Source organism: Sarcophilus harrisii, chromosome 1, assembly GCF_902635505.1.
Source record: "Sarcophilus harrisii chromosome 1, mSarHar1.11, whole genome shotgun sequence".
NCBI lineage: Eukaryota > Metazoa > Chordata > Mammalia > Dasyuromorphia > Dasyuridae > Sarcophilus > Sarcophilus harrisii.
This window is the reverse complement of record NC_045426.1, coordinates 24,075,608-24,096,607: the sequence shown is the minus strand read 5'-3', so window position 1 is coordinate 24,096,607 and position 21,000 is coordinate 24,075,608. Positions and strand designations below refer to the sequence as shown.

Sequence of the window (21,000 nt, the reverse complement as noted above, 5' to 3'; positions counted from 1 at the left end):
TCAGAACAAAAGAGAAAAACCATGGGAAAGGAAAAAAAAACAAATAAAAGAAGTGAACATAGCATGTGTTGATTTACATTCCACCTCCACAGTTCTTTTTCTGGATACAGATGGCGTTTTCTATGCAAAATTTATTGGGATTGCCTTGGATCACTGAATCACTGAGAAGAAGCAAGTCTTTCATAGTTTATCATTGCATAATCTTGTTTTTTTCTGTGTACAATGTATTCCTGGTTCTGCTTATTTCACTTAGCAATGATTTATGCAAATTCTTCCAGGCCTTTCTAAAATCAGCTTGTTCATCATTTTTTAGGAACAATATTATTTCATTACCTCAATATACCACAACTTATTTAGCCATTCCCCAATTGATGGGCATCTACTCATTTTCCAATTCTTTTGGTAGTTCCATAATAGGCTTGTATTCATCATATGACATAATCCTTAGGACAGTCAGAAGAAATGGACTGTCCCCCAATTTTCTCTGGTCATTCATAGACACAATCATTAGATTGTATAGAATAAAAATGGGTTGTGTTGTTTTTATCCCACACACATATAGGAAAACAAGCTTATTATAGTTAAGTATATGTTTGTCCATGAGACTATGTAAATCAGTTGTTATTACAAGGCAAAATGCAGGAGAGGAGAAAAATTCCATCCATCATTCCAAATAGAGATTTAAGGATCATTTCTTGACTAGATATAGGGTCTATGGTCTAAGCATATGGCTTACTCGGCTCCACTGTCCTGAGATGGCCTCTGTATCATACAGAATTCTGTACAGATCACTGTACTTTGCACCTAATTTTCGGTTCAGCACATCCCTCTGATGATAGATATTAAAGTGCCATTCTACTCAAAACCCTACCTCCTTTTCATGATTGTTTTTTTAGCTATCTTACTTCCCCCCAATTCATCTTGAACTTTTGCAGATGATTCTTTTTTAACCCAAGTGCAAAACTTCAGACTTATCCCCATTAAATTTCATTGTTAGCTTCAACCCACCCATCCAGAGCATGAATATCTTATTTTGGATCCCCCTCCATGACATCCGGCATGTAAGCTATCAATTTCAATTCTGTGTCATTAGCAAATTTGATATCCATGCCATCTATGCATTTATTCAAGTCATTACTGAAAATGTTGAACAGAGAATGAAGCACTCCATCAGAAACCTTCCTCTCATTTGACATCCACCTATTAATCAGTGCTCATCAGGGCCAACCAGTAAGTCAATTCCAGACCCACTTAGGAGTGTTATCATTGAATCCACATCTTTCCATCTCATCCAAGATGATAGTGGGAGAGACTTTATGAAGTGCCTTGCCGAAACCCAGTTCTAGTGTTACATAATATCCTCTGATCTCTTCCTCTAATAACCCTGTCAAAATAAAATGAGGTCAGTCTGGAATGATTTGTTCTTAATGAAGTTACGCCAGCTTTTAATGATTACCTCCTCCCTCTTTAAATGTTTCTAAGCCCATCCCTCTCATAATCCATGCTAGAATTTTTTTTTTCTACCAGAGATTGACCTCTTTGTCTTTTGTGGAAAATTAGGATATCTGCCCATCTCTAATTCATCATCTCTTTCTCCCCTCACCATTGTTCCCACAAGATCACTGACAAAGATTTTTCTTTTCTTTCTTGTTTTCTTTTTTGTAAGGCAAAGGAAATTAAGTGACTTGCAGGTCACACAGTTGCTAAGTGTCAAATGTCTGAGGTTGAATTTGAAGTCAGGTCCTTCTGACTCCAAAGCTTTTTTAAAGATGATACAGTCATTTTTTTGCATTGTATTTCCCATACAACAAAATCTACATTTCTTCCTTTCATTTCACAGCCATTGATGGGGGACAGCATTGATTACTTGATTAGAGGAACTGAATTGATTATTGCCATGTTTGTGTGTGTGTGCATTTGTGCATGAACATATGTGCATTCACATATATTCATTTATATGTGTGTATATAAATATATGTTCACACATATATATATACATATGTAGGAATATTTATGTGCATAAACACCTATACATATGTACATGTATGTATGTGCATGAAAGTGTACACATGTATAGTTGCTTTTTTTATCTGCCTGGAAATTGAAAGGTAAAAATACAAGTGGATTTCTGACAAGTCTGGGGTCTCTTCTTGGGTTCTAAATCTCCAGACTTATTCACAAAGACCTTAAACCATTCTCCCAGAACTGATGGATTTCCAGGGTTGTTCTTGAAAGAGAACAGAAATGCATTAGTACTTACCGGTCATATTCATTACCACATGAGGATAGCCCAGACACTACTCCATTGTCTGACAGTCCAAAGACTCAAAACAGATGGCAGAGCTAGCAAATTAATTTCCTGCAACCAACCTCTCTCCTCTTGGCTGGCTGGCCTCTTCTTGATACTTCATCTTTCCTATTTCCCTCAGTCCTTTGTTACCTTAGTCTCTCTGCTGGAAATTCTCATCTCAACTCCTTACTAATACAACTGTAACTTACATGTGTATACTTTTTAAAGGACTTCCTTGTTTCTGTGTCCTTGGATCACTTCTAGCATCCATGGTGCTTTAACATATCTCCCCCGTCCTTAAACTAAAAACCATTAGCTGTCATCGCATCTGTCTCTTGTCTTTTGTGACTAAATTCCCTGAGAAGGCTGCCTATAACAGGTGCTTCCACTTTCTTTCCTGTCACTCTCTTCTTAACTGTTTTCGTTGCAGTCCAGATTTATTATTCAGTAGTAACCTCTGTCCAAAGTTTCCAGTGACCTTTTAATTGCTGAATCTAATGACCTCTTTTCAATTCTCATCCATCATAACTTCTCTATAGCCTTTGATCCAATCAATCACTTTCTCCTTGATGCTCTCTTCCTTCTATGTTTCTGTGACTCTGTTCTTTCTTGATTCTCCTCCTAGGTAAATGAATGATCTTCCCCAGTCTTTTTCATGGATCTTGATCAATTCACACCAGATAACATTGGATTTCCCTGAGAAAATCTTGGCACCTCCTCTCTTCTCCTTCCATATTATTTCACTTATCTGCCCCCATTAATTCATTTGTCTTTGCAGGTGATTCTCAGCTCTTTTTGTCCAGGACTAAACTCTTCTTTGGCCTACTATTTAGCACTCCAAGGGCTTATTGGCCATCTCAAACTGGATGGCTCACAGATCTCATGGCCTATTGATTCTAACTTTGTAGCATCTCTCACATCTCTCTCTTCAGGCACTGCTCCTACCCTGTTTTAGGCCCTCTTTACCCCAAACCTGGTATCTTGCTATAATGTGCTGGTTTGTTTCCCTTTCTCAAGTTCTGCCCCACTTTAGTCCATCCTGTACTCACCTGTCACTTGATTTTTTTTTTCCTGAGGCAATTGAAATTAAGTGCTTGCCCAGGGTCACACAACGAGGAAGTATTAAGTGCCTGAGGTCAGATTTGAACTCAGGTACTTCTGACTTCAGGACTGGTGCTCTATCCACTGTGCCATCTAGCTGCCCACATTGATTTCATAAAGGGAAGATCTGATCACATTATCTCCCTATACTGTCATCTCCAGTGGTTTCTTATTGCCTCTAGGATCAATCTGGATTTTAGGGGCCTGCATAATCTGGCTCCTCTCTCCATTTCTTGTCTTCATATACTTTACTATCCCTCTTTCCGTCAATCTTTGTACTATGGGGACCAATGACACTGGCCTCCTTTATATTCTTGAACAAGACTGAACATTTCCTGATTCTAGACATTTTTATTAGCTATCCCCCATGCCTAGAAGGTTCTCCCTCCTCATTTCTACCTCTTGGCCTTATTTTTCTTCAAGTCTAAGCTAAAATCTTTCTTTCTACAAGATATCTTTTTTAAGCACACATACAACACACACACACACACACACACACACACACACACACACACACACACCCCTTAATCCTATTGTCTTTCCCAACTTGCCTTCTATATATTCCAGTACTTAGCACAAAGCTGGACAAACAATTGGCACTTAATAAATGTTTGTAGACTTGACTTAACAGAAGTTCTTATATCAGAAAGACTTTTCCTATATTTTCAATCAAATCACAGCTTCGTGATCTAGATTATTTAGGCTTTACTGAAACTTAGAGTCATTCTCTAGGGAAAGACAGAAGAAAATCCCCTTTCTAAGTTTTTCCTTTTTTTCTTATTTTTCTGTCTCCATTCAATCCTTAGTTCTAGAATCATTTTCCAAAAAAGCCTGGACTTTGGGATCTGTTTTGTGATTGTTAGATGGTGAATCCATTTGTCTTGACGGTTGAAGGTTGAAGGTTTTCGAATGAAACGTTTCACTGGGACTCACTGCAGGGGAGACTCAGTTAGGGATTTACTCTATGGTCTTTTTCTGTAACTAATTTAGCATAAAACTCACAAGTTAAAAAGAACTGAAACCCAATATTCTCACATCTTTTAGCTCCTGGCCTTTAGATCAACTATTCAAAATGTTTTCTTTATGTGTGAGAAAATGAGACCTACAATGAAATAGTTGGAATCTCCAACTCCAGTGCTTTCTAAATCTCTTAAAGTCAGCCTTCTTAATCCACAATCTGTTAACTTTTTTTTTTTTTATACAAGGTGTCTCTAATTTTAGTTGCTTAAGATTACACTAAGATTTTTGGAGTGTACTATATTTTGAGGACATTTCAATATAATTGTTTTCCTTTATAATATATACATATATATTTTTCATTCTGAAAAGGATTCCACAGGTTTCATGAAATACCAGAAGTGCCTTTGCTACAGCAGAGGTTAAGAACTCTTAGCTTAAAAACATGTCTGGTGAGGAAATGATAGGTTGGAGCTAAAACAGGGACACATGTTCATGTACAATAGCTCAACCCACTGGAGTTCGCATTTTATCATCCCCTGAAGAATATTTTGTCCCTTCCCAGTTAGGACCATGACACAGTATCAGATGTTTTCTCATGGGATGCTTCCTGATTTGCCTTATACCCCTAATTCATGTTGCAAATGTTATTGGGGAGCCTTTGGCATGTATAAAAGGTTTTGGCAGCAGTGAAATGTATAAAAGGGCAAGTTTGGTGTAGTCTGAAGCAACAGATCAAGAGCTTTCTTCTTCAGAACAAGGGTGATGCAGGTAATCCTATAAGGACATGAGGGAATTATAATTTAATATTTGGCTCCCTTCTTTCTCCACTAGGTATTCCTTAAGAGTGACCGAGTGGCCCGCATGGTACAGAGTGGCGGGTGCTCAGCCAATGACTCCAGGGAGGTCTTCAAGAAGCACATAGAAAAGAGGGTCCGTAGCCTTCCAGAGATTGATGGCCTCAGCAAGGAGACAGTGTTAAGCTCCTGGATGGCTAAATTTGATGCCATTTATCGTGGAGAGGAGGATCCTCGAAAGCAACAAGCCAGAATGACTGCAAGTGCGGCATCTGAGCTAATCCTGAGCAAGGAGCAGCTCTATGAGATGTTTCAGAATATCCTGGGCATCAAAAAGTTTGAACACCAGCTTCTGTACAATGCCTGTCAGGTAAGAGAACTCACCTGTCCCCTGCCCCTGTAGTACCTCTCATTCTGTTAGATGTTATGGGATAGAAGACATGGCGCCCCATTGGGTGACGGTCAGTTGATCTTAGTGTTGCATTATAAAACATTGTATCCATGACCGTGCTGGAATGTGATACTGGAAGCCAGTGATTAAAACACAGTGGTGTAATTGTCAAGAAAACCTCGATACCAGATGAAACTTAGATTGTTTTCATTTGCAAATTAAATAAGTAATTGCCCTACAACACTTTTAGTGGGAAAGGTTATATTTTTAAAAAAGTATTGATATCTTTTTGTTTTGTTTCACATCATCTTCATTTCTCTCATTCTCTCTTCTCCTTCCCTTCTCTTAAAACTATCCATTATAACAAAAAAATTAACAAAGAAAATACTTCAGCAAAGCTAATAAATAAAAATAGAAAAATCTTAATTAATACACCATGTCCTACAGTCTATATTCCTCAAAGAAATAGGGCAAGTGCCTCCTCTTATTTTTTCTTTGAAATCAAGCTTGATCATTATCATTTCTCAATATATTTTTGTAATTTTCTTTGTTTTTATATCATCTATTTCCCAATATTTCCCTTCCTACTTTCTACTCCCAGAAAACCATAAAAATATGCAAGGAATAAATAAGAGCAGAAAAAAGAATTGGCAACTCTAAATTCAGGAGAAATCGGCTATATGTGATTTCCATAGCTTTTGTGTTCCCCCCATATAAAGAAGCAATCAAGCAGTTACTTCTTTATTTGATCTTCCTTGGGGGTTCCTTTACTCATTTAATTTCACAACATTTGATTTCTATTGTTTTCTTATTGTTTATATTTACATAGTTGTGGTCATTGTATACGTTGTTTTCCATGTTTTACTTACTCTGTTTTACATCAACTCATAAAATCACCTATATCTTCTTTATATTGTTCCTTTTCTTCATTTCTTATGGCAAAGTAAGATTCTGTTACCTTCACATATCACAATATTTTAGTCATTCCTTGGTCGATATGTATCTACTTTGTATACAGCTTTTTCCTACTATAAAAAGTGCTGCTATAAATATTTTGGTGTCTATTCTGTCACTCATTTCCCTATAGTATTTGAGAATGTTCCTTAACATGTTCTATTAATTTTTTAAATACTACAATCACATTCCAATAACTCTTTCACTGCAACCACCTTTGTTTAAAAAAAATAATTAAAGCACAGTTAAGTAAATATATGATGCTGATACTGAAAAGGACTATATCATTCTTTTCTTTCACTCTACTACCTCCCTACTGAGTAGAGAAAATGTATTTAAACACACATTGTCTGTTGATACCAGCATTTGATCTATATTCTGTTGTCCTTTGGGCTATCTTCATTAGAGTTATTATGTCTTTCATGGAATGAGGCTATATTGTAAAATCTAACCAACAGAGTGCCAAGAGTCTGAAAAGTATTTTAGATCACTATTCTATCATTGGAGTAAAGACTGGGATATTCAAACATTCTCAACATATTAGGAATAAAATAATTTGATAGGTGACTTTTTCTTCTTCCAGTGATTTAGCATATCCATATGTGTGTGTGTGTGTGTGTGTGTGTGTGTGTGTGTAGCTGTATTTTATTCCAATCTCTGTTTCTGCTCATGTGTTAATGTCATTAGGATGAATCCATTGACATATCATTGTGATTTTGGTCTTAACTCAGCTTCATACACCTTTTGAGACAAGGGGATTGTGTGTCAAGGCCATCTTTCTAATTTTCCCTTCATAAAAAAAAGTGAGGCATAAAAATCATTTTTTTTTTACTTTTCACTATCTTTCCTGTGAAATGGAAAAGAATCTGGTGATTTGAATAATACATCTTTTATTCCTTGAATAATATGTTTTTCTTTCAGCTAAAAGTGGTAAGAAGAATGAGAAAAAAGCACAGATTAAACCGAATCATTACTTCAGGCTCATTGTCCATGGCTTTCAGATAATCAGTGAAGAAAAACTGAGGTGAAATGAAGGGTGTTCAAAGTATATCCTTAATATTTGAGAATGATCTCTTGGAAGGAAACTACCGAGCCTTTCCTCCTCCTATCCGTCCTTTAATATCCCTCTAAAGAGAATGGGTTGGTTAGTTTGCTGACCTGATCTCATGAAACATTTTTGTTGTTTCCAGCTCTTTGAATGGAATATATCCTCTCTAACTATATACAGTAGACTCTACTGAGTAGATGATACTATGTTGTATTTAACGTCTTTTCAACTTAGTTCCTACCTATTCCTTCAGGCTTGTATCAAATGATTCTCCTTTATACACTCTATATTTCAGCTACATTGGCCTGATTGCTGCTCCCCATTCCATTTCTCAAGTGTATTTATCTCAGAGGCCATTTAGACCAGCTTCTTCATTGTTTTTATTGTGTTAGTTTTTGCTTTCATTTGTTTTCCAGATAGGAAATTGAAGTTTGGGATAGTTAAGGGACTTATCCATTGACATATAAGTTATGTCCAAAATATAATTTGAATTGGTCTTCTTACTCTATTTTCAGTGCTTTCCCCCCAATGTAGCAGTTAAGTGACATAGTGGCTAGAACACTGGACTTGGAGTCAAGAAGAATTGTGTTCAAATCCCATCTCACACATTTACTAGATGAATAAGGTAACTTCTCTGCCTCAGTTTCTTTATCTGTGAAACGAGGATAATAATAGCCCTTACTTCTCAGGGTTGTTGTTAGGATCAAATGAGATAATGCTTATAGAGTACTATGCAAACCTTGAAGTACTTTATAAATGCTAGATATTGTTATAACAGCACTTCCTTTCTACTGCACATTTTCCATTTTGATTAACCTTTTGTCCCTTGTTCCAGAACAGCCATCAAGTTAGATAGCCTAGGATAGATGGATGTTGACTGACTTGGTTCCTCTTTGCCCACTGGCCCATGGTCTCTCTGTGATTGTCAGGGTGAAACGTGACTTCCTCAGTTGTCCTGTAATTATGGACTTGAAATTATAGATTGAGGGATCCATTCTTGGCTGTCTACATTTAGCTACCACATAGTCACAAAGGAGCTATCCAGCCACAAAAATGCTGATTTGGTAGCAAAAGCAAAGTCAAAAAGTCTTTCTCTCTTCCTTGGCCAAAATAAATGGTTTGTTGTTGTTGTTATTGTTGTTTTTGTTGTTTTTCCCTGAACTTCTAAGAATCTTAAGGTCATAGCTCTAGAATTGGAAAGGCTCTCAGAGACAATTAAAATCCAATGCCCTCAATTTACAGACAAACTTGAGATCCCTGGAAGTAAAGTGATTTGCTCAAAGTAACACAGGTAGGAAATGTCAGGAGGGAAATTCAAAATCTGGGTGCTTTGATTCCAAAAGCTATGTCCTTTGCATTTTCAAACTCCCCTAATTTTAGAATTTACTACAACATAAGAGGCAAGCAGCATGATGTAGTGAATGGAGAACCAGCTTTAGAGTTCAGAAAACCTTCTGCTGAGTGGCTACAGCCAAGTCTCACAGCCTCTCAGGAACCCTCAGACAATTACAGATGAGTTGTTTATTTGCCTTGGAGAAGAGTTTCCATACGGATTTATCCCACACTGATAAAAACTCCAAGTCCACGAGAAGGGGTATAAGCCAGGGTGGGAAGGAGAACAACAATATCTGGTTAATTTCATCTGTAAAAACTGGATAATAATAGCATCTTCCTCCATGGTCTGTTGCAAGTATGAAATGAGATAACATTTGTAAAACACTTTACAAATGTATGTGTGTATATTTATACACAATTCACATAAGTATATGTATATGTGTGTACAATATGCACATGCATATACATATGTGTATATGTGTACACATGTGTGTGCACTGTACAGTTAGGTATACACATGTATATGTACGTGTGAGTATATTTACATATGCACATCTATTTGTATGTATCTAGGTATATAAAGCTACTGCTGTTACTGTTGTTGTTTTCTACTCTTTTGCATATCACTGGCTAATCCAAGTCATCTTTAAATTTCTTTCTTCATTGATTTCCCAGAATTCAGAGCCTATTGCTTTGCAAAGTTTTTCTACGAACTGCAGTGCGTGTAGGTCGGTCTCATAGGATGTAACAGATGGCATATGTTTGGTGAACAGTAGCTTCCAGGAGGGTCTTATTAATTATTGATCTATTGTCTCTTGAACAACTGATATGTCTTTGTCAATCAGAACATGACAACCTGAAAAGGAAGGGCAAGCAGCTCCTGAAAATTTCCACAGGGAGTTTGTTGTTTTTTTTTTTATTTTTTTAAGAGAGGGTGGGGTGCTTTTCAAAGCAACAGCCTGAGCATAAGTTGTTGTCCTAGCTCTTTGGTAGCACTGGAAATATTTAGCCTGAGAGTAGATTGGGCCAGAGTGAGGGGAGGGAATCATGGTAACCGTCTTCCATTAAGTGAAAGAGTGCCATGAAGAAGAGAGATTAGATCTGTTCTGCTTGAGCCCCGGAGTGCAGAATGGGGCCAGTGGGTGGTAAGTTGCAAAGATAATGCTTTGGCCTACTGTATAAAACAAAGGTTTTCTTGGAACTGTCCATACCTCCGCTCCTGTCCACAAATAAAATTGACCCCAATGAAAAGATTCAGCACTTTATATGGAAGAAACTTCCTTACAGTTAGCAGAGTGTAAGATGCCTCAGGAGGTTATAAGCTCTCCCTTACAGATGGTCTCCAAAGGCTGGATGATTTGCCTACTGGATATATTTCTGCTGGGACTCTTTTTTAGGTATAGATTCAACTAGATTTCCTCCTTTACAAACTTGAAATCTCATTCAGTAAAGAACATGGAAATTGGGAAGACTGATTAGATTGTTCATGGTTGCCAGTAATGCCCTCCAACGTCCAACTAATTTGGCCTACTGGGTGCTTCTCTGACTCAACTTGCCATTCCTGATTGTGGGGTTTTTATACAGGCCTTCCCCTGTTCTAGTGATGTACTCCTTCCTCCACTTTTACCTCTTTGAATCCATAGTCTTCTTCAAATCTCAGCTTGGGAGCTATCTCCAATGAAAAGTTTTTTCAGATTCTCTCAATTGTTTGTTCTCTCCCTCCAATATGACTTTATATCTATTTATCTATATATATGTTGCCTCTCCAATAGGCTATAAATTTCTTGAGAGTAGAGATTCGTCCCTCCCTCCCTCCCTTCCTCCCTCCTTTCCTTCCTTCCTTCCTTCCTTCCTTCCTTCCTTCCTTCCTTCCTTCCTTCCTTCCTTCCTTCTTCCTTTCTTCTTTCTTTCCATTCTTCCTTCCTTCCTTCTTTTCTTTTTTCTTTCTTCTCTTTTTATATCTCTAGTACCTTGCTTAGTTCCCACCATCTCATAATAAATACTTATGAATTGATTTTACATATCATCCTGTAATATATTACCCAATATATGTGCTTAATCAATATTATTTATTAATTGAGCTACTCAATAAAAGGTGGTAGTAGTGGTGATGGTAATAATATGAGGAGAAAGAAGAAATAAAAGCTTTTCCAAAATGATTTAGATTTGATCCTAAAGGTAATGGATATTCATTGCAGTTTATTAATAGGTATGTGACCCACCAAGACTTGAGCTCTAGGAAAAAGCCAAGGGCTTTTTTCATGGTAACACAGGACCAGAGAATTGGAGGTAGAAGACATCTTGAAGGACATTCCTTCAAGGAAACTGAGGTCCAAGGATATGTGGTGATTTGTATCTCCTCCCTCTTCCCCCCAGGTTTACAGCAGGAATCAATGTCAGAGATGGGATTTAAATCCAATTCCCTTGACTCCAAATCTAATACTTGCCCAAATGCAATACAGTGTTTTATTTTTAACTAAATGAAAAGCAGATTCCCCAGCCAGATGATTGAAATGGGTCAGTAAAGAAATGAAAAGTCAGAGAAATAAAGGATGATTTTAACTAATAAAACTTCATGCTTTATGCTTCCAATCACGAGATGGCTCCAGGACCCATTAAATTGTTGACGGGCTGGTGCTTTTAAGTCATCCCCCTCCTAAGATATATTTTAATTTCCTTATGCTAGAAAGGTACGGATGAGTGAAATTCAGCTGCCACACTATCTTGGCCTGCTGTTGTAGGTGAGAAGGATGAGAGGCCTTCCTAGATAGGATATGCAGGCTAGGTAAATTGAGGCCCATTTTTTCATTTTCCAGGGTAATGATTTTCCTATGTCTTCCTATGTTTCCTCTCCAGTAAGGTTTTTCTTGTTTTATCAGTTCTTTCTTCAACACCTGGGCAAATATTCCTAGCTAACTGCACCTGCTGTTGGCGATAAGCTAGCAGTAATGGAATAGCTCATCTGAGAGATGGTGAGCATCGTGCTCCTGAGGCCCAGGGAATTGAACCTTTTCTCTGCAGCCTTCAGCATGCAGATATAGGAGCCTTAGCAATCTGTTCCTTCAACTGCCAAAGGGAAGCCATTAACGCTTTGTTTCATTCAGGCCCTTTCATGGGCAGTGAACCACAAAATTGCAATCAGAGGTGTTAAAGAGGTGCATTTCAGGAGGAAGGAATGGCAGCCACAGGATTATTTTCAAACGTTCACCACCTTCAATATAATGATGGGATCAGTTATAAACTGCCTTTTTTCCAGCTTATATGTATAAATACATGTAAGTATCTCCCTGTGTTTCAGCTGCTCACTTTCCTTAAGCAGCAGCAGAGATACAATCCAGTATGCCTTCTCCCCATCCTCACCACCCCCATGTTCAAGCCATGCAACACCCCCCAACTCTTTGACTTTTTATCCAGTTCTAATATCAATTAACTAGAATATTCCAGTAAGATGATTTTCAAAAGAGGCAGTAATTGTAAAGTGTTTAAGCTGGTCCCTAACAAAGAATTGTCCCCATTCCCTTTCCCTTTCTATGTGTCTCCTTATTTACCTGTTGTCTTCTCCATTTATAATGTGATCTCCCCAAGAGGAGGACCATCACTAAAGATCCCCTGACCTTTTCTTGTATTCTCTGTGCTTAGTACAGTATCTCACCTCAAGAGCTTTGTAGATACTACAGTCGCATAACTGGGGTTCTAGTTGGCCATATTTTTTTTCTGTACTGATCCATCTCTTCTCCTCCACGGTTTTCTCACATGCAAGATAGTAATAATATGTATGGTGCTAACCTCATAGAGTTGTTGTGAGGATAAAATGGGACCAGGTAAAAATGGGTTCTTTCTTCATCTCTGAATTAGAGATTCTTTACTGTTTCAAACTCATCTCAGTTGAGATGAATAAAATACACCATGAAACACCTAATGTTTCTGAATGGGAAAACATGAACAAAACAACAAATGTTCTGAATTTCTGGAAAGGCATAAGAAAGTGTCTGATAATCTAATGTGACTAAAATAGGGAAGGAATTCATTCTGGACATGAGAGAGCCTGGGTAAAAGCTAGTAAGTGGAAAATGGGATGACAATTTAGGGGAATAGACAAAATAGGGGAATACTGCCCATGCGTGGAGTACATCCTCTGATGAGATTAACATTCGAATTGGAAGTTCTATAGGAAGAACTACTCGATTGTCTACCTCTAGGAGTCGTAATTGTCCGGGAGTCAAGTCTTGGGTTGGTACGGGTCAATTTGGTCAGACAATAATGCAGGAAATAATGTGAATTGGGCAGAATTCAATTCATGAGAGTCTTTGAATGTCAGGTTAAGAAGTCCGTATTTGGTTATAAAAGTAATAGGGAGCCACTAAATATTTTTGAACAGAGAATGGATATGGTTGGATGTACCTAGAGGCAACAGAATGGACTGGATAAGTACTTCAAATGTCCTTTGAGCTTCTGGTTTATTGATTCTTTGATTTTTTCGTTTTGATAAGACATGGAGGAGAGAATATTGAACACAAATTAGGCAAAACCTGTGTTCTGACACTCCTCTGCAACCATCCCTATGTGACACCTGTTCTTTATCAGGAGTAACTACTATGAATCCAATTATGTGTGAGCATCACTAATGCTTCTCATAGTAGATCATAGTAGACCTCCTATTAGTTGGGCATGTGGGAAAATGGAATTATACTGGTTTTTTTCTGTTCTGTTGATAAGAAGGGTCATATGGAACTAACACAGAAGCAGGCAGGCTAATTTTTCTCCCTAAAGTCAGGGCTACTTTGAGGAGTTTAAAGTCTCTCTTCAGCTCAAGCCTCACTGGCCATGTTTCTTTCATTGTAAAATGTCAGTGAGTAACATCCTAATTCCATTGAATCATTTAATGTTAATGAGCTTTTATAAAGGAACATTTGCTTTAAAGCTATAGTAAGAACAAACATACATTTTTTTTCTCTAAAACTTTGTAAACACAATCTACCTTATGGCATTTTAAGAGTGGGCTCACTCTTAGCACAATTCTTACATAATATTAGTCTGCTCAAGTTCATGTTCACAGTCAGATGAGTCTTTATGTTAGCTAACAGTAAAAGACAGCATACATAAAGATATGGGACGGGGAGGGAGGTGGGTCTAGGAAGTCACAGGGATGGAGGGTGGAACTCTAGAGCAGTTAATGGTTATATTGACCCTTCCTAGGGTCCATGGTAGCAATGGATTTTTATCACTGTTACCAAAGCAAAAGCAAGAAGTAGAGGGGTGTGGTATGGATATAGGTGTGTTGGAAAGAGAGATATATTCATGCATGTGTTTATGTGCAAACCCATAAGCAAGCACCATGACAGTACAGTTGGGAAAATGCCTAGGATGGTTAGTGAATAGACCCCCGTTTCCTTGTAGATGGCTGGATGGGATATGAAACATGGCCTAGGGTCCGACAAATATACTGAGGTACATTTTCATTCACTTATCCACTAATCAAGATAGCCCCTCCCCAAGACAATGTCAAAGTTGAATGTATTAATTTCCCCAAGCCTTTGTCTTTAGAAGTCTGTATAAGGAGGGTACTGTTCCTGGTGGAGCGAAGACTGAAAACAACAAGGTTTTTTCTTTCTTATTATCTGAGAGACCCGTTATTCAACCTTAGAGTTACAGGTATAAATCTCCTTAAATTCTGTTCAGTTTGCCTTATTTCATAGATGAAGAAACTAAGTGATTTCTCCAAGATCACACAGGGCATAAGCTGCAGAACTGGCATGAAACTCAGCTCCTCGGATCCTGAAGCCAGCATTCATTCCTCTGTACTCTGCAGCCTTAATACCTAATTTAATCTAATTTATTCTAACTCTGTCAGAGAATAGCTTGGTCTGATTTATTTTTCACAAATGACCATTATATAAAAATAAAACCTTGCTCACAGAGAACTTGTTCCCAGGAGGTTTTATTTGGGTTTATAATATCTAGCACCACCTAAGGGGAAAAATAAAATAATAATAAAAACACGCACACATATGCGCAGTGCCTGTGCCCTGTAAAGAAAAAGCAAATTAAAGAGACTTTTTGTAAAAGAAGATTATTTCTCATTAACTTTAATTAGGCTCTTTCTAGGTTTGCTGGTTTGGCAAAGGATCAAACCAAAAATAAAAACAGAGAGCTCATTTCCCAGGCAGGTTTTTTTTTTTTTTTCAAGTTTTCAGCAACCTTGAATTTTAGAGCTCTGCATCCTTGAGGCCTCCTAGCAGGTGCTACTTTTATATGTAGATCGTGAATTGCTAATCTGATCCCATCTGGAGGTATTGTTTTAGTCACTGTCTGCCTGGAGGGCGCCATCTTGATTTTCTCAGGGATGTGGTGCCTCCAACCAGGAGTGCAATCGATGCAGGGTGATGAGTTAGATGAGGGTGCTCTGATTCCTGTCTTATCAAAGTTAATTGGAAGCAGAGCTTTAGTCTTTCTCCCAGTAATTGATTAAGCCATTGTCTGTCTCACATTTGCTACATAGAAAAAGCTTTCAGGTGTTTTCATTTTTTTATTATAAAATTGTTAATTTAAATTATTAGCAATAATTATTAAATAATCATTATTATATTATTAAAGGAACACTGAAAATAAAAAGAACACACCAAAATGGGCTGCAGGTCTACATGACAAATGCAGACATGGCCATGCTCTGGGGCTAACATAGTGCTTCTGATGAACAGAGAATCATAAGATCTATCTGGTGAGGTTGTCACCCTAACTTTGTTACCCTAGAAAAGCTGTTTCTCTTCTCTTGGTCTCCATTTCTTCATTTGTAATTTTCACTGATTCAAAAGTATGCTTCCTAATTCTAAGCCAATGAATCAATGGTTATGATGTCAGGAGCTTGATGAATTATTCCCCCATCCCTCAGCACAAAATAGGTGCTTAATGATGGAGACATTTTATGGTCTACTGTGCAGCATATTCTTTTAGACACAGGAAGACACACAAAGAGTTCTCCTTTTTTGAGATATTATCCTTTCCAATCCCTTCTAGAGCTAATATTGGTTGGTCTGGCACATAATTAACAAACATTTATTAAATATTGTTTATATACCAGTCATCCAAAGGAAATCTGAACATCCCAAAAGTGATGTTTTTTTGTTTTGTTTTCTATTGGCACATAGTTAGTTCTAAATAAATGTTTGTTGATTGACTAAGATTTTGTAATTTTATGATGATACAAATGACTGGTACCCAAAGGATACCTTTCCTTCCCTTCTAAAACAAAAATCTATAGCAAACAGGATATGAATTTTCTTTGTCTCCCAAAAGGCAGCAGAAAGGCAGACATGCAATTCAGCCACCAAAGTGGCTACTTGCAGGCAGATTAACAGCCAGGGGCCCCTCCAGGCTACGGAAGAATGAGCCCATGGAGCTTGGTAGACTTATAGCCCTGCCAGAATCCCCTGACTGCACACTGCAGGGGTTGTCTGCCATTCTTTAGCAGCTGAATATTTATTGGTTTGGAAATCACCCACAATGGACTTTCCACAGGATGGAAAAGCTGAGATTCTCAGGGCTGGAAAGCAGTGCAAGGAACCAGTGCTGCGGAGGCACAAAGGGCCCTGGGATTTGAATTAGAGAAGTCTCAAGGTTGGGATAGCAAGCTCAGTGAGTTGGCGGGTCTTGGTCACTCCAACTCCCTTTTCCCAAACAAATTTACTGGCCTGTTTTTCCTAATAATTGTCTTCTTTACGCTAAACTTTTTTTAGTTCCTTTACCTCATATGACAAGAGTTCAAGTCACTTGTCCTATTCATCCTGTCCTAGAGATACTCGTTAGGTAATGTTGTCATAAATGTGACTTCAATTTGAAATGATTCAACAACAAGAACAACAAAAACATGGCTTCCAGATTTGGACCTAATTCTCCATCTGTGACCTGACAAGAGGAAAGTACTATGGGTCCACCATTTTTCCAGATCTAGCCATGATATTTCATAAACATATCTTTGAGAATGCAAGCTCCTTAAAGGCCATTTATTGATGTTAGTTCTGTTGTCTCCAGATCACACAGTATATACTCTTGCTTACCATCCACTGAAACCCCCAGCTTCTTTTCCTATTTGATATTTTCTAGCTCCCCCTTCTCTATCCATATATCCTGATAAGCACAGAATTTTACCTCTATCCCAGCTTGTTCATATACATCTGATTGGATTAGATCTGCCCATGACACAAGCCAAACTCTTTAAATCTTTCCTCTATTATTCAGGTCATCCATGCCCTATCCCTCTCAGTTTCCTATCCTAAACAGACATGAAAAGCATGCCATTTATGTCTTCATCGAAATCACTATTTAAAAAATGTCAAGCAGAACAGAGAATGGAGGAGTGGTTTAATTATCTTCAAGTTACAATATGGAAATGAGGTTATTTCAGGTAGGAGAGTTTTAAGTTAGATTTAATTAAGACCACCTTAATAAGACTAGAACAGAATCTTGTAAAACCACAATCCCTAGAGATTTTTTCAGATTAGAATCACTGCAAAATTAGGCAGTGCTGAGGAGTAAAAAAAGCACTTGACCTGACATCAGAAGACTTACCCTGGGGGTCTCCACTCTCCATTACTTTTTAACTGTGCTACCTTGGATAATCCACTCAACTTCCCAGAGGTAGCCAGTTTTCTCATCTGTACAAATGGTCCCAATAATGTTTTCATTATCTCTCACAGGGTTGTGGTACAGTAAAAAGAGGCTTGACTTTGAAGTGAAAAGACCTAGATTCAAATATTACCTCTGCTCATTACTGCCTTCCTTAGACTTTAGCTTCTTCATCTATAAAATGGGGAGTGGGTGACCATTGATGGGCTCTAAAAGTCTTTGTCATCTCTCTATCTCTTATCCTATGATCAAATGAGGTAACATAAGGTGTATGAATTTCCGTGGCTTCCTTTAAATTTAAGATGAAATCCCACTTTCTGCATGAGGCTTTGCAGGTTCCCCCAGTTACTAGGATCTTCTCTGAGATTACCTTTTCTTATATATACCTAATTAATTACAAGTTGTCTCCCACAGTAGAATTTTAAATCCTTCGGGACAAGGAATGTTTTAGCCTTTCTTTTCTTTGCATCTCAACATTTAGTGCTACCTCTGACTCGTACTAGGTGCTTAAATAGATGTTTGTTGATTAAATAGAAAGTAGGAACTCTTTTCACTTTAACTCTATCCCCAATACCTAGCCCAGTGCTGGACAGTATGTTAAAGGCTCGATAAATGCCCGTTGACTGATGGATCAATGAAATCCACAAATGTAAAATGAACAGATGCAGCCCTTCCAGCACTATAGAAATGTTGGCTATTGTTGTTGCTGCTTGTAGACCTTGATTATTGTTGTTTGTTCTTCAGCCTTTTTTTTTTCTTTTGGCTGAGGCAATTGGGGTCAAGTGACTTGCCCAGAGTCACACAGCCAGGGAGTGTTAAATGTCTGAGGTTAAATTTGAACTCGGGTCCTTCTGACTTCAGGGCTGGTGCTTTATCCACTACATCAACTAGCTACCTCTCTAAAGGCTCCATTCTTAAAGAGGACCGTGAAATTAGGAAGATGATATCTCGATCTGCATGTAGATTGGATTTAAATGAGGCAGGACTTGGCAAACTCATCAGCTTCGCGTCTTCAGTCTATTTGGAGTCTGGTGGTAAAACATAGGTCAGGAAGATTGGTACAGGATCACTGTTAGCTGTAGGTGTGATTCTTTGAAAGATGTTTGATTGAAACGCTTGATCCGTATCTGGTCACTGACGCCACAGTGAGACTGGCCAGAGGAAAGGGATTTTTAGAATTAAGAGAAGTGATTGTCTTCTTAGCCACACATATATGAGGGACTCAAGGCTCATCAAAGAAGGCATCCATCTCCTCAAATATCAGCCTAATCTGACACTACGTGATGCTTGGGTCTCTCTGTTCAGATAAAGCCTCCATCTTGCATGATGAAAAGTCACCTAAGGGGCACATCTCCAGGCTTGGCCGGGCTTTTCCACTCCTGAATTCTTTGTTCAGACTAGTCCCATTATTTCTAAGGAGGCTCTAGAGGGCTTTTGAAAATGTCTAATGAGATGTTTTCTTTCTCGATGGTGGCAGGTGGTACAGCCATACAAAACTGAATGAATGACAGAGAAATGTCTTTGAAACAGCATCCCTGGTCCCCTCGGACATCACTGCTCTGCAGATGGAAGGAGGGACCCAGGAATCATTCTGCCTAAGAGCACTGCTTATCCTGAGCACTGTGCAATTAGCACATTGAAATGTGCATAATACCTTGAAATTTGGGCTCCTAATCTGACACACTCTGTCTATAAAAAGAAACATTTTACTTTGGGGTAGAAATTCTTGCTTTAAAGAATTTGATACTGATATTTTACCATCTAAGGCTGTTTTAGGTGGGATACTGTGTGGTCTAGTGGGTACCATGAGGATTTGGAGTCAAAGCCTCCATTTACTAATTTTATAACAGCAAACAAGTCATTTAGCCCATGTAAACCTCCGTTTCCCCATTTATAAAATGGGAATAACCATTGCTGTTTCCTCCAATTCCAAATTGGATTAGAAAATTTGCTTCTCTATGCTCTGCAGATTTTTAGTTTTAATTGTTTCCTTCATATCTGCTACTTTCCTGCCAAATCATCAGAAGATAGTTAGACCTCAAAGAGATTTTTGGGTTCAGTGAGTCCAATCTTCTCATTTTTGATATGAGGAATCTAAGGGTTGATAAGTTAAGGCACAAGTCCAGATTCACACAATTTAGGATTTTAATTCATCTTCTTGTCTCCAAGTCACATATACTAGATACATCCCCACACTGCCTCTCACCATAGCTAATGATCAAAAGAAACCTCTGATCATCTGGCTCTAGTTATGCTTAACTTTTGTTTTTTGAGTCTCCTTAATGAAGAATATCCCCAGATCTCCCACTTTAATTTCCTAAATATTAGCCCTTTATCAGTATTTCTATCCTCTTTCTACTATTTTCACCAAAAGAATGGTTTTATCACTAAAACTTATTGAATATGGTTAATATCATAATGCATTTCAGTCCTATCCCTAAGATAGTTTCTGTTACTGCATTCTATTGTATTCTCCTTATAATACTTATGCATATTTATGCATTTATGGCAAAGCAGGATGGTATAGTGGAGAGGGATGGATTCATGGAAGGAGAAAACTGGGTTCAAATTTCAACACAAGTCGTTAAATTAGTCTTGACGAGCTCCCTACTTTCTTTTGATCTCAGTTCCCTTTTCTGGGAAATGATAACTGTAGCCCTTTCCTTATAGGGTTGTTGTGCATGCAACTGTGCATGCAAATCATTTGGAAAACCTTAAAGCCCATTTTCCATAATCATCATTAATTATTGCCTCCACATCACTTTCCTTACCATAGCCCTGTGAATAGGTATGGTCGATAGGTTGATATGAAAGTTGATAGGTAGTGAAAACATTATTTTCTAGTTATAAGCAAGGAAACTGAGGCTCAGAAATACTAAGGGTGAAAGGGAAGGTCAAGTTCTTCCCCCCAATAAGGAGAGGAGTTTGGGATTTAGACTCAAAACTTTCAAACTTCAAGGACAGAATTCTTCTCGCAGGTTGATGCTGCCTTTATTAGAACTTATTGTGAAAGTGTCTTAGCTCGCTTAATAGTGTTAGAGAATCTGAAAACTGATAATCCCTTTTTAATAGAAATATAGAATAGAATAGAAAAAGAGAAAAAAGAAAAAGAGGGGAGAGAGAGAGAGAGAGAGAGATATGGTGGGAGTTAAGGCACTAATAGTTTTATTAGCACTAGTTTCTGCAGGTTCTATTGTTCACCAGTCACTGACCATGCTCACACTAAGGCTTTTCAAGTGACAAGATGTCTTTTGTCATGAAAGCTGTGGGCCGTTCCTCTCGTGGTCGTCTCCATGGAGACAGCCACCAGATCAGGGAGAACTAAAGAAGATGCCTTGAAAATCAGCCCCGGCTCCCCAAATGGCCACCCCTCCTCCAACTGTGTTTTTTTTCAATGAAATGTCTGTTTCTCAGAAAGGATGGCGGTTGCCTGGAGCCTGGGGAAGAGGCAAAATAAGGATTTCAACTTGAGATTTCCAATAGATCTTGATTCTATCGAGACCAT

The 21,000-nt window shown here is 38.1% G+C and overlaps 1 protein-coding gene across 1 annotated transcript in view; it reads left to right on the top strand.

The window, feature by feature from the left end:
* CADPS (calcium dependent secretion activator) overlaps positions 1–21,000 on the top strand; it is a 535,079-nt gene that overhangs the window by 103,314 nt on the left and 410,765 nt on the right. Inside the window, 1 exon segment of the mRNA XM_031953509.1 lies at positions 5,183–5,515. Coding sequence (XP_031809369.1) covers positions 5,183–5,515 — 333 coding nt within the window.